Source organism: Heterocephalus glaber, unplaced genomic scaffold, assembly GCF_053883595.1.
Source record: "Heterocephalus glaber isolate CG9 unplaced genomic scaffold, H.glaber_assembly_v1.0 deba00001444, whole genome shotgun sequence".
Taxonomy (NCBI): domain Eukaryota; kingdom Metazoa; phylum Chordata; class Mammalia; order Rodentia; family Bathyergidae; genus Heterocephalus; species Heterocephalus glaber.
Genome location: NW_028258297.1, coordinates 5,405,167 through 5,422,922, shown reverse-complemented (window position 1 = coordinate 5,422,922; position 17,756 = coordinate 5,405,167). Strand labels below are relative to the sequence as shown.

General features: G+C 43.0%; 1 protein-coding gene across 1 annotated transcript in view; it reads right to left on the bottom strand.

Annotated features, from left to right (window-relative positions):
- Nucleotides 1–17,756, bottom strand: part of Efcab6 (EF-hand calcium binding domain 6) — a 237,435-nt gene that overhangs the window by 216,706 nt on the left and 2,973 nt on the right. Inside the window, 2 exon segments of the mRNA XM_087213738.1 lie at nucleotides 1,040–1,188; nucleotides 12,058–12,132. Coding sequence (XP_087069864.1) covers nucleotides 1,040–1,188; nucleotides 12,058–12,095 — 187 coding nt within the window. The 5' untranslated portion in view covers nucleotides 12,096–12,132.

Genomic DNA, 17,756 nt, shown 5'->3' with positions numbered 1-17,756 from the left:
GCCCTTCCCATTTGTAAAACCTCTATTTTCATTTTTTTCCTTCTTCTATCCCCTTTCCCTTCCCTTTGGGTTTGGCTCCTCCTCCCTCTGTCTCTTTTTTAACACATGCATTTGAAAAAGATCTCCCTATTTCCTATTTCTCTATTATACACACACACACACACACACACACACACACACACAGAGGTGAGAGAGAAAGAGGGAGGGAAGGGAAGAGAGTTTCTCATACAAGACAAACCATGCAATATTTAAGTTCATATTCCTGATATTTCATTTTAATATTATGATCCCAAGGTACATCCATTTACTTATGAATGCTTCAAGTTTATGTTTTTTATAGCAGAATAGTACTCCATTGTGTGTAAATACCACATTTTCTTTATTCGTTCATCCATAGATTTAGCTATTGTAAATTGTAAATACTATAAATATGGGTGTTCATGCATTCTGTAATACAATGGCTTTCACTGTTTCAGGAAGATACCTAGAGGGGAAATAGCTGGGTTGGACAGAATTTCTATTTTTAGTTTTTTGAGGACTCTCCACACTGATTTCCATAGTGGTTTACATAGTTTACATTCCCACCAACAATATAGAAAGTTTCCTTTTTCCCCACATTCTCCCCAGCATTTGTTATTATTTGATTACTTGATGATAGCCTTTCTTTCTGGAGTAAGATGGTATCTCAGTGTTGTTTTAATTTGTATTTCTCTAATAGTCAACAATGTTGAACATTTTTTCATGTATTTATTGGCCATTTGTACTTCTTCTGAGAAGTATCTATTGAGAAGTATCAGTTGTCCATTTTTTGACTGCCTGACCCATTCACTTTAGAACCCTATAACTTTTAGCCAAATGGCTTAATTAATCTATGTCTCAGCTTCTCCATATAGAATACAGGAATAATAATATAACCTAACTCATGGAATTATTATGAGGATTAAACATCACACAAAATCTTTGGACAGACCTTGGTATGTATTAGGTATTGAAAAGTGATATCTACTGTTAGTGTTTTTATTTGCTAATGAACACTCACGTGAAGAAGAAGGTCTGAAGATATTTTGGAAACCATTCTTTGAATATACTCTGCATGGTGAAGAATGGGGTCTTGAACATGTGAATTTTCGGGTGTGAGGATACAAAGCATGCCCACCTGGTATGTTCATCATTTTGTTCATTAAATTCCTATGATACAAAAGAAAACAGATTACATTATTTTAAAGCACACACAACATGTGGCCAATTTCCCATCCCTTCCTTTTCTGAGAGGACAGTTGGAGAGATAAAAATGCTGCTGGTTGTAGCTGTTGGCCAAGGTTTCAAAGACTATTCTTAACGTGAACACAAAATTGTTATTTTGGACTCTTTGCTTTTAGCAGATCCAAAAAACTTCAAAAATAGGAAAATGTCATTTATACTACTAGTTTCTCTTAGATCATTGAAAAGAAAGTTTTGTGCTAATATCTCTTCTTTGTGAGAAGCTTTTTAGTTGATGTCTTGTACTATTGAGTAATACTTTGAAGATAACAATACACAGTGTATTAACTATTGTTATTCTCTTATTATTTTGTTATAAAATAATTTTGTTTTATTTTTTCATAAAATAAAAAAGGAGATAAACCAGGAAAATAAAGAGGCTTTGGGGTAGGATGACCACTGACTGACTTCTCCGTGGGCAGCAAGGGGTGGACAGTGCAGGTCCTGTGAGTGCTCATGAAGTTCTTCACTATAAACAGAGACATGGTCAGAGACATGGCTGAAACAACAGTAGCAAATTGTGACATGGGGGCCTCTGCAATCTCTCTCCTCCATCAGATCAATGAGAATTCTGCAAAAACTGCTAAGATCCCTGGAAATTTAACTAAAAGACTGGCAGAAATCTGGGTAGCATTTATTCGGGAAAAATGGCCAAATTTCAGTATGATCAAAAAGTTTTGCATCATTTTCATCTGCCGCATTCCCACTCCACCCACAACTCAAGAGGCTAGTTGCCTTGAAAACAGGAGCTGCAGAGAAAACTCAGCATCCTGACAGTCACAGGAGAGGACAGAACTGAGTTGAAGCTCCCTCAAAGCCTCATTACCAGAAAATTGTCATTATCTGACCCCATGTTCCCATGAAAGATCCCATCAGAAAGCTGTCTTTATTGAGCTGGTTCAGAACTTACCCAATGAGAACAGGTTACAGGAAAGAAGCATTCAATTGGGGGAAAAAAATGTAGAGGCATCTACAGTTTAAAATTGCAGCTGCCTGAATAGTTGGATAATAGGGCAAGTAATCAGCCAAAAGGCTTAAATTAAAAAAAAGCTGATGAATGAGATGTCCATCACAGCTTTGAAAGGCTCCCACAAATTCCTGGGAACCTAGAAGGCCACCCATATGCACAGGGCTGTGAGCATTCCCAGGGCTCTGTGCATGCTCAGACCTGAGAAGGAAAGACCCAATGAGGCCCCAAACTCTCCTCCCTGGCTAATCTTGATAGTCCTCACAAGCAGGAAGTGGAGGCTAAGGTAGAGTTGTAAACAGAGTAATACAGAGCAACTTGGCAAAATTTGGAAAACTTGCTCTTGCCAGACATTTAGAGGATGTCTGATCATGAACTGACCACTGAGCTAACAAATCAGAGACTTTGTGGCCACACATAATGAAGAATATAGACTTTTAAATGTTAGTTTAGAAAAGTCACTAAATAAGTGAACAATGAACAGCAAAAACATGGGAAGGAGTGAGAATATGATTTCAATAGTTGCCACATATTATTTAAAATGTCAAGTTTTCAACAAAAAATTATAAGACTTGCAAAGAAACAAAGTATGGCCCATAAATACTTAACTCCAGGAACTATGGAAGCAATAAAAGAGTGCAGTGAGACATTTTTAAAGTGTTGGAAGAAAAAACCCTACCAACCCAGAATTCTAGAAAATTTATCAAGAAAAATTTATCCTTGAAATGTAAAGGAGAAATAAAGGCTGTTTTGGTCAAGTAAAATTTCAGAGTTTGTCACCAGCAGACCTGCTTCCCCAAAAATTGTTAAAATAAATTATTCAGAAAGAAAGGAAAATGATATGGGTGAGATACTTAGTTCTGTATAAAGAAAGGAAGAGGGCCGGGGATTTAGCTCGGTGGTTTCACCGCCTGCTGCTCAAGCGCAAGGACCCGAGTTTGATCCCTGGTACCAAAACAAAACAAAACAAAACAAAAGAAAGGAAGAGCATTCAAGAAAGAATACGTGAAGGTAAAGTGAACACATATATACCTAAGAGGAGAGCCCAAATATATACAAAGCAGAAATTCATAAAAATTGAAAGGAGAAACAGACTTTTCAACAATAAGAGTTGGACACTTCCATATCCATGTTTAATAATGGGTAGAATATCTAGAAAATGATAATGAAGAAAGTAGAAAACTTGAATAACACTAAAAAACAAGTAGGCCAAACAGACATCTGAAGATCACATCCACCAGTCAGGAGAGCCACACATTCTCCTCAAATACACAGAACCTTCTCCAGGGCGGATATGTGTCAGGACATAAAACAAGCTCTTGTAAAGTTAAAAGGATTTGAATCACCAAAATATGTTCACAAACCACAATGGAATGAAATTAGAAATTAATAACAGAAGGAAATTGGATAATTCACAAGTATGTGGAAATTAAACAATGTAGTCCTAAATAATCAATGGGTTAAAGAAAAAAATCACAAAAGTTAGCAAATACTTTGATGAAAAGGAAGGGATAGTATAATAAAACTTATGGGATACAGCTAATGCAACACACAGAAATTGATAGATGTATATGTCTACATTTTACAAGAAAATCTCAAATTAATAGACTGAGCTTCTTTCTTTAAGAAACTAGAAAACTAAAAGTAAACTAAACCCAAAATGAGAAGAGTGAAAGAAATAAGATTAGAAAAGAAATAAATAAAATTGAGAACAGAAAAAACAACATAGAAAACCAACAAAACAAAAGTTAGTTGTTTTAAAATATTAGTAAAATAAAAATTTTTTTTAAATATTAGCAAAATTGACAGATTTTTAGTTAGATGGGACAAGAAAAAATGAGAACACTCGAATTATTACAGAAATAAAGAGGATATTGTCTGATATTGTAGAAGTAAGGAGGACTATAAGGGAGTTCTTTAAACATTTACGTGCAAACAACTTTGGTAACTCAGATGAAACAGAAAAATTCTTACAAAGACACAGGTTATTTAAAGTGACTAAAAAAGAAGCAGAAAGTCTGGATAGAACTATGACAAATAAAGAGATTGAATGAATACAAGAAATTTCCTGCAAAAAAAGAGTCTAGGATCAGATGGGTTCACTAGAGTATTCTACCAAATATTTAAGCAATTATTAAAACCAATGCATTACAAACTCTTCCATACAATAGAAGAGTATGATGCTGGAGGTGTAGCTCAGTGATAGAGTGCTTGCCCTAAGTTATTCAAGCTCAAGCACCACACACACACACACACACGTGCGCGTGTGCATGCACACATGCACACACACACACAGGGAGAGGGAGAGGGCAAGAGAGAGAGAGAGAGAATGTGAATAGGTAGCACTTCCCAAGACTTCTTTTCCTAATAAGGCCCGCATTATTCTGATACCAAAACCAGACAATGCTATTCAGAAGAAATGAAAGCCAAAAACTAATATACTGCATGAATATAAGGAAATTTTTCAACAAAATACTAGTCAGCTGAATCCAGCCACATACCAAAAAAAACACACACAGCATGACCAAGTGGGATTGATCCCAAGAATGCAAAGGTGGTTGAATATACAAAACTCAGTATATTAGTAGTATAATCAGGCAAAGAACACAGGATTATCTCAATAAATGCTGAAAAAGCACTTCACAAATCTTATATCCTTTTGTAGTAAAACAACAACAAACACTCAACAAAGTAAGGAATAAGAGGCATTTTTTGGACCTAACAAAATGCATCCAAGAAAAACCCACAGATGGCAAATAACCATACTTGATGAGAGATCAAAAGTGTCACCCTTTATGATCAGGAACCAGGAGAACAATATATACAGCACTACATGGTGCTCCACACCTGGAATCTTAGTACTCCAGGAGGCTGAGGCAGGAGGATCAAAAGTTTGAGGCTAGCCTGGATGACTTAGAGAGACCCTGTCTCAAAATAAAAAATAAAAAAGAGCTAGGGATGTAGCTTGGTGTGACAGCCCTGGGTTCAATCCCTAGTACTGAAAAGAAAAAGAAAGAAGAAAGAAAGAATATCTGCTCTCACCACTTCAATTCAACATTGTACTGAAGGTTCTAGCCAGAATACTTAGACAAGAAAAAGAAAAAAAAATCCATTGGCATCTAAGAAGGAAAATTACCTCTACTTGTAATACTATTGTGCATATAGAAAATCCTAAGGAATCCAGACGTACACACAATCAGAATGACTAAACAGGCCTAGTGATGTTTTGGGACAGAAGATCAATATACAAAATCAATTGTATTTTGATATACTTATAATGAACAGTCTGAAAATAAAATTAAGAAAGCAAATCCATTGACAATACCATCAAAAATAATAAAACATGGGAATAGATTCAACAAAAGGGAGTACAAGTTTTGTACACTAGAAACCACAAAATATTGTAGAAAAATAAGACCTGAATGAATGGAAAGCTATCTCATGTTCATGGATAGGACGGCACTGCTCCCAGATTGCTGCCTTTCTTGTAGAAATTGACACAGTGATTATACAGCTCCTGTGGAGATTCAAAGAATGCAGCAGACCCAAAACAATCTTGAAAAACAAGAAGAAAATTGGAGGACTTTTACTTCCTGATTTGGGAACTTCCTACAATGCAACGGTGAACTGACATAATGACAGGCAGAGATGAATGGACCAGAATTGAGAGTCTAGATATAAACCCTTACACTTCTCATGAACTAATATTTGACAAGAAGGCTAAGACCATTTTTCAATAAATGGGGCTGAAATAACTGGATAGGCAAGTGATAAGCAAAAACTACAGTAAGTGTTTAAATTTTTAAAAAATTATCAGAGCAAAAGACACATTGCCATTAATACCACTGAGTGTCCTCCCTTCATTTCAAACACACTCATCCCATCATTCTTGCCACTTTCTGAAGCAAGTCTGGAAGTGCTCTTTCGTGAGTGTCTTTCTGAGGTATGATCACAAATTCTGTGAATGCTACTGCTGAGTGTTACCCAACAGAAAAGCAGGCTTGTAAAAATGTGACACTGTGTCCTCATCCACCTTATTCACCAGATCTGGCACTGGGTGACTTCTGGCTCCTCCCCAAAGTCAACATTTTGAATGCATTCAGGACACTTAGCCAGCCATGACAGTGCAACAAGAGACACTCCAAAAAAGGGGCTTCCAGAACTGCTTTGGAAAGTGGCAGGAAAAATGGGATGCATGTGTTTGGAGCGAGGGAGAGTGTTTTGAGGGGGATCGATGACAATGTGTCTTTAACTGTAATTAATTTTTTTAAAAAATAAACTTTAAATTCACTACTTTTTGATTACACTTCATATGTGGGGCTAGGTACTTTATAAGGAAAAGTGGTTTATTTAGCTCGCAGTTTCGGAGGTGGAAAGTCCAAGTCCAGGAGACCCCGTGTGCTCAGTCCCTGATGGAGCCTCTGGGCATCTTCACATCACACCATGGGTGTCAGGACGTGGGCACACAAGATGCGGTGAGCATGTGGCAATACAGGAGCACTCTCGCTTTCTTATTAAAAGTTAGCTCTCTCTGGATCGTCAGGATCCAATGAGAACTGCACTAATCCTCCTCAAGGGCAGTGCCCCTGGTCGCCTAAGTACTTGCATGAGCTCTACCTGACCAAGGTCCCTGTACCTCTTAATGCAGCCCCCCGGGACCCCACTTCTGACTCCTGATCCTTACACTCGAACCATCTCCAAACAGCACACGGTTCACACTGGTGAGTCCCACATGCAGCCTCTAGAACAGGACTAATTTAACTGAATGGAAACCAGAGAAGCAGAGCACAGGTAGATTTCCAGAACTCTACTGAGAGTGTGGCTTGGAAGGTGTTTGCACAGGCAGCAGATATTTATTAAACACCCTCTGGGAGATTGGGAATCAGGAACGAAAGTAGGCAGAATCTTCCTCCTCATGGATCAGCTCTGTAGCAATGAAAGACACACAATAAAGAATACTCATAAATTGTGCCAGGGAGCAGGTTCCACGTGAGCAAGGGAACAGCAGAGAATGGGGATGTTGAGAAAGATCTGAAGGAGACTAGGAAGGAACAACACAGATGACAAAGGAAAAACAAGAGGCTGAATGAAGGCGAACCTATAGGGCTCCAAGGGACTCTGGCTCTTTTTTTTTTCTTTGAGACAGGGTTTTGCTATGTAGCCCAGACTGGCCTTGAACTCTCAGCAATTCTCCTGCCTCACCCTCCCAAGTACTGGGATTATAGATGTGCACCACACCCAGCTCCAAATTGCATTTAAGATTTATGAAAGCCTACTCCTGACCCTCCCTGTCCAATTGGTGACCGCTCTTCCCCTGCACAGGTGAGCAGGGCTGTGGAGTGTCCCTGTTCTAGGACCCCAGCCCCTCCTCTCTGGGTCCAGGGGAAGGGCTCCTCCCAGATAGTCTCTATGGTTGTTAAGAGCTAGAGCTTTTCTGGCTCTTTACACAAAATTAATAAGATCCTCAAAGACAGCAGGAAGTCACTGCCCACCCAGGGCCAGGTGGCTGGTGACGAAGGAGAGGAACTGTGGTCCCCTGTGGCCTCTACTCTTCAGGCAGACGCAGGTTTTGCTGTAACGGCAGCCTTGCTGGGGTTACTGCTGTGGCGTGGAAACATGTTCTTTATTTTGCCCATAAATCCTCTTCCTAATAACAATAAGGCCTGCCGGGGTGCTGGCCCTGTGCCTTATTACACCACCTGAGGGGTGAGATAATCACCCAGAAATGGGCTGCCCGTTGTGCTTTTTATTACTTGAATATGAAGCGATTCAATTCAAGAAACACTTAGTTGAAGACAGCATGAAAAAAATAATCATCATCATCTGAAAGTATTCCTCTTAATGCCATGGAATGAGCAGGCTGCAGGGAGCCATCCTCTTCCTGTTGGGTCTCTTCCAGATTTGGTTTCTACCAACGGCAGGATTGGAAGCCGCAGTAGGACTTTGTCAGGACACGGTTACTCCAGAGCCACTTTGGGAGGGCCAGGGATTTAGCTCAGTGGCACCGAGCCTGTAAGTGCCAGGTCCTGAGTTCGATCCTCAGTACCAAAAAAAAAAAACAAACAGAGCCACTTCAGAGACTACTTGGTATTTGACATTCTTGGCCTAAGCATTTTCAAAGCCACTGTTCTCTCTGCAATGCTTACTCTGGGCCAAGGTGGGGGTCTAGGAACAGAGAGAAGCTGGAGCCGCCCCACCCACAGGCAGCTCACCCTCTAACTCAGGCTTTGAAAGAACATAGCAGCGTGTTTAAAAACTATGCAAATAAGGCACCCCAGCCTCTCTCGCTATGCTGATGAAGGATGTAGGAGTTCAGGGTTTCCTGGAAGCTAAAATGTTGGTCTCTGGGAGGCTGAGGCAGGATGATTGCAAGTTCAAGCCCAGCCTGGGTACTTATGGACTTAGCAAGACCATGCCTCAGAATGAATAATAAAAAAGGGTTGGGGATGTAACTCAGTGCAAAGGCCCTGGGGTCAATCCCTAGTAACGAGGAAAAAAAGGTTGATTTTGTAGAAGAGCATGGAAGAGTGGTTAGCAGAGGCTGGGAAGACATGGTGGAGAAGGGACAGGGATGGGGGTAGCAGGGGAGGGAAAAGGAACATGAAAAGCATTAAGATGTACGTGTACCAACTCCCCATGATGAATGGAATCATTATCTACTGCAAACATGGACTCATAAAAATTAAAAATAAACAAGAATAAAATGTTCCAAACCTGAAAAAAAAAACCGAAAGTGAAACACCAGCAAATGTTACAGGCAGGCGATTCTACTAGATTCAGCCAGCAATAACCAAGCATCTATTCTGCAGGCCACCAGGTGTTGCTCTGTTTAACCATCACCTTGACAACCTTGTGAGCTACAAGCTCTTACCCTCCTTCTCTTTAGAGGCGGGGAAATGAAACTCCAGAAAAGAAAAGCCAAGCTGAGTAGCAGTGAGGCCAACACCCAAACGCTCCTGAATTTAATCCTAGACTTTTTACCCAGTTGTGCCAGGGTGTGAGTGTGTGTTTGTGTGTGTGTGTGTATGCACACACAAGCATTCATACACGTGCATGTGAGTGATTTGTGTGCTTTCTTATATAAACAGGGAAGAACAATGAAGACTGTGTATATTTGATAGGGAAACAAGAAAATCTAGGTTTCAATCCACAAGACCCATAACCTGGAGTTTGCAAAACAGTCTCTTAACCCCGCAACTGACTCAAAAGAACAGGTCGGAAATTAGCAGTGAGTTGTATACATGAATTATTAGGATTCCAGAGTTCACCGAAGCCCTGATTGCCCCCCGTATCCAGCTTAATATCTCAGACACACAGCAGCCTCTGATCCACTGAGCTAAACAAGGAATTAGGAGAATGGAAGTTGATTTGCAAGCAGACTCTAAATGATAAGGTACTGGGGAAACAATTCAGCCAGTCACCCAAATTCATTGTAGCAGAAACACCGCGGTGACAACTGACCAGCCTCCAAGCATGACACCCCTCTGGCCTGAGGCGTCACCTCCTCCCCTGGATTCCTGCACAGCCTCCCTCCTTCCTCCTGAACCTCAGCTCACAGATGGCTTCTCTGTCAGCACAGCTTCCTAGTCTATGCACACACAAAACACACCTCCAACTGGAAACTCAACCAAACTCAAATACAGCACACCTCCCAAAGTGAACACATCTCAATGGATTACAAATGGCAATTGCAAGAACATGGAGAAACATAATGCAGTTAGGACAGGTAAAGAAGCAAAGGACCTGGGGCTGGTGCCACACTCCTACAATCCCAGTACTCGGGAGGCTGAGCCAAGAAGATCACAGGTTTGAGCCTAGCCTTAATGACTTAATGAAACCCTATCTCAAAATTTTTTTTAAAAAAGCATAAAATAAGAATAGGCTGGGGATGTAGCTCAGTGTGAAGGCCCTGGGTTCAACTGAGAGAGAGAGAGAGAGAGAGAGAGAGAGAGAGAGAGAGGGAGGGAGAGAGAGCAACAGAGAGAGAGACAGACGGAGACAGAGAGAGAGACTGAGAGACTTGCTGGTGAGGATGTCTAACTACAATGATATAAATATGTGCTGTCATACATGGACACATCATATGCAAAGAGATGGCAAAAATTGCTCCACTAGATGGTGGAGACATTGGTTCTCTTTGTCTCACAGTTCTTCAGTAGGATGTCACAGCTGGCTCATGACCTGGCTCCTGCCACATGGTGCTGCTGGCTGTCACCAGCATGTCTTATCCTCCGGGGACAAGGCCACCTCCCTGGAGAGGGACTCTCCCCCACTGCATCTCCATGACTTGTCACTCCTCTTCTACTGGGGGAATAAGAACCAGGCTGTAACTCCATGAATCCAGCCACACAAGTGCAACTCAGAGCGGCCAGCACGGACCTGGAGCCCCAAAGGGCTGAGTAAGGGAGGATTCACAGCCTGCCAGCCGGAAAGCATGCTTCTGCCAACACACACACGCGCACACACACACGCATGCACATGGACACCACACATACTGCCATCTATTCACCACATACCGCATACTCACCACATACACCACACACACTCACCGCACACATACCATAAACACACCCTAGAGATACTCACCACACACCCCAAACACATACCACACACTCACCATGCTCACTGCAAACACCACACACACACCCGCACCCTCTGTGTCTGTGCTGTAAGCTCATCCCTTTCCCATCATCAGGGTAGAAGTTTCCATATCTGCTGTGGCTCCTTCTGCAGGATCTGCTGGGAACCAGTGCCTGGTGTGAGGAAGGCTCTCACTTCACATCCGTGTCCCTCCTACCCTGAATGTCACCCATGCAGGCAGCATGACTGACTGTGTGCCCACAAACTGTCAATCATCAAAAGAAGAAGAAGAAGAAGAAGAAGAAGAAGAAGAAGAAGAAGAAGAAGAAGAAGAAGAAGAAGAAGAAGAAGAAGAAGAAGAAGAAGAGGAGGAGGAGGAGGAGGAGGAGGAGGAGGAGGAGGAGGAGGAGGAGGAGGAGGAGGAGGCGGAGGAGGAAGAGGAAGAAAGAAAGAAAGAAAGAAAGAAAGAAAGAAAGAAAGAAAGAAAGAAAGAAAAGGAAAGGAAAAAAACCCGAAAACGACTGTTGCCTTGAATAGAATGGAATAATTGTGCTTATATTTGCATGAATGCCTTCCTGCCCTGGAAAACACATCCTACATAGAAAGCCTCCATCGTTTTGTTTGTAATACGCTTTCTCCAACGGGAATGTAGAAATGTCATTTCAGGAGCTGCCCGGGAACCTCAGTGTCCCCGCCACACAGACCAGACAGGGAAACGGGGCAACTTGGCTCTGTCGGAAACCCTGACTCCGGGTCTGCTGCTAGGCAGCGGACCCTGTCCCCAGACTGCTGTGCTCTCAGCCTTTTGAAATGGAAGCGCTGGAGACCATTACAGCCCCGGTGAGTGGCAAGGAGTGGTTCTCACATCCTACTTATAGCCACCCAGGTCCAAGAAAGTCCCGGGTCCGGGTCCAGCGGAGGAAAGTTTCAAGTGTTCCGGGCTCCTGCCAGGGAACTGAAAGTCTGGCGGCGGCTGCCACCTACAGGACGAAGCGGGGATCGGGTGCAAGAATCCCGGCCTGGTAGTAGCACTCAGGGTTAGAATGACTTCCAGAAGGACCCTAGACCATTTGGCCCCAAACGTCAGCCTTTAGCAAATGCTTGTTGCATGAACGAGTGGGACAGTAAGTGGGGACAGGGCCGCTACCGACTTTCCCTCTAGCCCTGCGGCTGTGCCCAGAGAGGTGGCCTCGCCACACTCCGTCAGAGCCACAGGGGTGACGCGGCGCTGAGGACCTGACGCGGCTCACCTGGCTTTGGTGTTGCCTTTGGTGCTGCCTTGTTTCATTTTTCTTCACGATAAAATATTTCAGAATTGGAGAGTTCTGCAAAATAAAAGCGCGCTGGGATTAGTGTGGCCAGGCAGACCCAAAGGCCCCACAAGGCCTTTGGACAGTTTGCAGGGTCCTGGAGGAGGACGGCTGTTTGCTTTAGTAAGGCGTGTCCTGCGCATGCGTCACACCAATGGCAGGCCCGTGTGTGTGTGTGTGTGTGTGTGTGTGTGTGTGCGCGCGCGCGCGTGTGTGTACCACATGCGTGTGCTTCCTGTCCCACTCTCCACCCTACGTACACCCCTACTGTCACCCCCTCTTTCTTCCTCACAATAGCCAGGATGTTCATTTTTTAAATGCAGATCCCCCAAGGCTCTGCGGCTTCTGTGGGTGCAGCCTCGGCCTCTATTTCTCCATCCACTCCTGCTCTGGGTCCCTAAGCCTCCGCCTCACTGGCCTTCCACAGGTCCTCAGACATGCTCCTCCCACGCAGATGCTTCTGTCTTTTTCTGTGCAATCACCTTCTCCTGGACCCCTTCTCCCTCTCCCTCTCTGCCTCCTCAGTACCTCCTCATCCTAAAGATCGGTGGCTCTCAGAGCTGAGTGTCCCTGAGGATGACCTGGTGGCCTTCTGAGATACACAGTGCTAGGGCCAGCTCTAGGTCCTGATTCTGATCAGGGGTGGGGCTGGGGCCTGGTAATCTGCACCGTCTGCACATTCCTGGGGAGACTGCATCGGACATAGCTCTGAGTACTCCTGCCTGGATCTCAGTGCCAATGTCATCTCTTCCAGGAGCCTCCCGGGACACCCCCAGATGGCCTCCCTGATGCACTGTTCTCAGCGACCTATATTGTTCCTCAGCTGAGTTAATGTACATGGCTGCACTCCAGGCCCTAGGCCATCGACGAGTGCAGAGTTCAAAACAACGGCAGGAAGTGGCTTCTGATCCTGCAGCCTGGCAACTCCACCCTCTTGCTGAGCCCGAAAGCCCAGAATCTGTTCCCAGCTCTCTGTGCCCCGATCTACCAGCCGTCCATCTCCACTGAACCACAGACTTAGCCTGAGATTCACTTCAGTGCCCCCCTCCCTCTGCCCCGCCTGCCTCTGTGGCCAGGATTATCTTTCTTCTGAAGCACAGAGAGAGTCATTTTAATCCCTTCCTTTAAAATGCACAATGCCAAACATGCATGTGTTCAAACTTCACAGGACTACACACCAAGGAGAAAGAGGAGTGTGCAGAGAAACTGGTAAAATACAAATCAAGTTTTTATTTTAATCAACATCAGCTTATTGGGTTTAGTTAAATTGACATCATGCCACATTGAGGCGATACTCGTAAGTGAAATAAATAGGACACACATATGTAAATACCAAATAGTTTCTCTAGCGTGAGAAACTGAAAGTGTAAATAAGGACTAAAAGGTATAATAGATAATGTGAAATAGGAAGAAAAGGGGCAAAGAGGAGGGGGAAGTGGGAGGGGTAGGGGAAGGAAAGAAGGGAATGGAATTAATATGAGAAAATGAAAAAATGGAAACAAAGTCTTTGTAAATAGGGAGGGATGGAGGGGTTGAAGGGAGGGCAGGGGAAGGGGGAAAGAATAAGAACCAAGAGACTATGTAAACGTGCATATCTCCAATGATGAATGTCATTATATTGTACACCTAAAATGTACCAATAAAAGGATATACAAAAAAAAATTGACATCATGCCAGATTTAGATTCCCAGTTTTGTTTTGTTTTACTTTTTGAAGCAGGGTCTCACTATGTAGTCCAGGCTGGCCTTGAACTCACTATGTAGCCCAGGCTGGCCTTGAATTTGCAGTGAGTGCTGGGGTTATAGGTGTGTGCCACCAGGCCCGGCTGAGTTCCCAGTTTTGATCATCAGGCTCCAGTTATTCTGTGAGACAGTACTGCTGGAGGAAGCTGGGGGTACATGGGAACCCTCTGGGCTAATTCTGCAACTTCTTTGTGAATCTAAAATGCCCCCCCAGTTGTTTTTTAATGCAATACTATACTCCTGGACATACAAACTGAAATTCAAACTCTCAGTTGTGGAGGGGATTGTTTACATCACCAACAACTGGCCGGGGACAACTCCAGCAGATGTAATTCCCTTGGCTCGGCATCATCTTTACCCTGTGCTCCGGGGGAGCCATGGGCTCCCAACCACCGCTCTAGTTCCTGCTTCAGCTAGAATGTCCCCCACCCTGGCCCACCTGGGACAGTCCCTTCCTTCCCCAGACCGTGCTAACCTCCTAAACACAATTAATCATGCCATCGCAGAGAACCTAGTCCTACTGGTTTCTTGACCAAGAAAAGGACAAAAAGATCAAGGGTGCCTGTGACTCCCTCACTCTGCTGAGGGAGAAAATACTGATACTCCCTCATCCATCATCTGGTCCTTCCCTGACTTTCACTTTGATTCTGTTTCCAGGTTTCTGTTGGTTCCTGTAGTTCCCAAGCCCCTCCAGTGGTGGGGGAGCTCCACTAACTTTTTACAGCCAGCATGGCACACAGTAAGCACTCTATTAATTTTTGTTCTTTTTTTAAAAATAATTTTGCAGAGCTGGGGATGGAACCCAGGGCCTCATGCATGCCAGGCAAGCGCTGTACCACTGAACTGCAGGCCAGCCCTAAACTTTGCTCTTGGTGTACCACAGTTATCAACACCTAGTACTGCACAGGCAAGAAGCCTGGGCTAGCTTTACCCTCCATTCTGAAAGCCTGCAGCTAAAGCACTGTGAGGAGTCTACATGTCACTCATCCCTGACTATGTATGATCCACAGTTTAGATTTTTGGAAGTAAAGTGAATTCTGAGACAACTAACAAATGAGATTACTTCAAAACTTGCTAAGGCAGATATTAGCAACGATCATCAAACCAATACCCTTCCCCTAAACAAGCAAAATCACAGACTTTCAGATCTGCTTCTTAACCACAGGCAGAAACACAACGAGGAAGCTATTTCCCTGATATATTTGTTTATTTGCCAGGAAAATATTGATGTCCAGTTTTTAACAGATGCTATTTATATCAGAATCATAACAAAAGTGTCATCCATCTGCCTTGGCATCCAGAGAAAACATAATTCAACACAAGAGTAAAAATGTGTGCAGCCAAACAGAAATGGCACCGAAAGCAAAAATTATTGGAACTGGTTATCTCTGGGTTGGGGAGAGGGATTATCACTTGACTAAATTGGACAAAAATTGTAAGCAACACAAAAGATTCTGGCAGTTAAATCCAAATACTTGGGGGAAATCTCTTCCTTGTCTGCTCTGCTTTCAAATGGGTTCTGTTCTGTTCTGTTCTATTTGGGGACACACATACTATCAAGTCCCCCTAAAGAGTCCCATGTGCTTCCATGTGCAACCCAGTCATCTGCAGCCATCTTTACTTTTGGACAGTGGAGAAAACAAGGGCTTTGGAGTCTAGTAGCGTGGGGTCAGATCGGCTCTACTATCTACTTATGCAAACCTGCAAGTGAATTAACCTCTTCTTGACCCAGTTTCCTCATTTGCAAAATAGAATCAAATCTCTTTTTAGAGCAGGTCTCTCCGCCTGGAATCTAAGGTCCAGGTCCATAGGCCTGTTTATGGAGATCTGCAGGCACTGAGACTGAATGCAAAACTATATGAAATGATTCAATGAGAGAGCTCCTCATAGAACAGGGGGCTCAGAAATGGCTAAGATCACTGTTATCAAGGCTGGGGAAGGGCCACAGCTCATGTTCATAAGTACCTGGTAGTTAGAGTTTGTTATTCTTTAAATGTTTGTTTTCTGGGTGCTGGGGATGGAACCCAGAGCCCTGTGCATGCTAGGCAAGCATTCTACCATTGAGCTACATTTTATTCTGAGATACAGTCTTGCTAAGTTGCCCAGGCTGGCCTCAAACTTGCCATCCTCCTGTCTCAGCCTCCTGAGTAGCTGGGATTACAACTGTGCACCACCTCACTTGGCTAGCATTCACTATTTGGTAGCTGTTACTATTCTCAGGTCCTAGGAATGTATAGATGGATAAACCAAGACAGAGCATAGGGCAGAGAAACAGTTACAGCAGAAAGAACTATGTGATATCTCAGGGCAGTAAAGGGAAGTCATACAGAACGAGCCAAAATTCAGCTGGGAAACCCCTGCAGGACAGGACAGAGGTACCAGGAATGTCAAGACAGGGAGGTGACCATGGCTTTGGCATCCTCTGTGCCTAGGCTGGGCTAGCCCAAGGTGAGTGCTTTATGAATCACTGCTAAGTAAATGAGCAAGGACTGAAACCAACCCACGGATAGGATGACACCATTCATGGTGCCCCAGTGGGTAAACACTTTCAAAAAGTGTTCCTGGAAACTTTTTATTCAGAAATTTTCAATTTCAAATGTAATCATCCACACTCTCTTCCGGAAGAGCAAAGACAGGAAGCCCACACTTTCTCCCCCACCATGGTTCTAGGCCCTTCCCTGCCTCCAATGAAGCCATGAGAAGTTTCACTTAGACCTACCATTACCAAAGCTTTATTTTTTCCTAAGAAATTAAAAGGCCTTCTTTGCCTGGACCAAAAAAAAAAAAAAAAGTCCAATTTCTTTCTTTTTCTTTTTTGAATTTTAATTTTTCTTGAGTTGACAAGAAACTCACAACTAGATCTGCAGCTCAACTTTGTTGGTCATTGTGGACAATCTGAGTATTTACCTTTCTCTGACGTTGTTTTCCTATTCTATCTGTGTTTTTCATGGTCCTGATTTACGCTTCTATTTTACCTTATTCTAGCTTTCTTACAAGTTATCCTAAAGACTAGGTGGGAGTTAGAGTATATAAACATCAGAGAGCTGCAGAAAATGAGCCAAGGACACACATTCCATTACCAGGATTCCTAGAGGAGAAGGTACATTCTACCATTTATCAGTTTTGTGAAGTCCTGTGTCCCTGAAAAATAGGAATAGTAGCCAGGCACAGAGGAGCATGCATGTAACCTGAGCACTCCAGGAGGCTTGGTTTGAGTCCAGCTTGGGCAACTTAGCAGCTTTGCAAGACCCTGACTCAAAATTTTTTTTAAAATGTTAAAAGCTGGGACAGGGATGTAGCTCAGTGGCGCTGCACCTACCTGGCAAGTGCAAGGTCCTAAGTTCGATACCTGGTACTGGATAAATAAATAAATAAATAAATAAATAAGTTGAGAATATAGCCCAGTATAAAGGCCCTGGGTTCATTCCCCAATACTGTCCCCCCAAAATGGGAATAGTAACTATACCTGTTCATAAGCAGGTTGAGAATAAATAAATAAAAACAGGTATGTAAGGCTCCAAACTGTGTCAATAACATAGTATTTAGTAAGTAGGAGCTGGGAGTAATAGTAATACTAGAAGTAGTAAAACAAGACAAATAGATGGAAAGAAAATAAATGACAAATGGCACCCAAAACAGATTAGAACAAATTGTAGTGAGAGGTCAAAGCCAAGAGAAAGAAGCGGATCATATTCTCATGATCTTTATTAATAGAGTTTTCTCAAATTCTGCCCTTCCCTTTATACCAATTTTCCAAATGGTGAAGGCATCCTGGAGAATATTGTATTGAAAGTGAATCAATATTTAAATACAGTACTAATTGCTTAAACCCAATTGATAAAATTGTGCAAGCCAAGATGTGGGGTATTTTTAGATAAATATACAGTAAAAATGTGG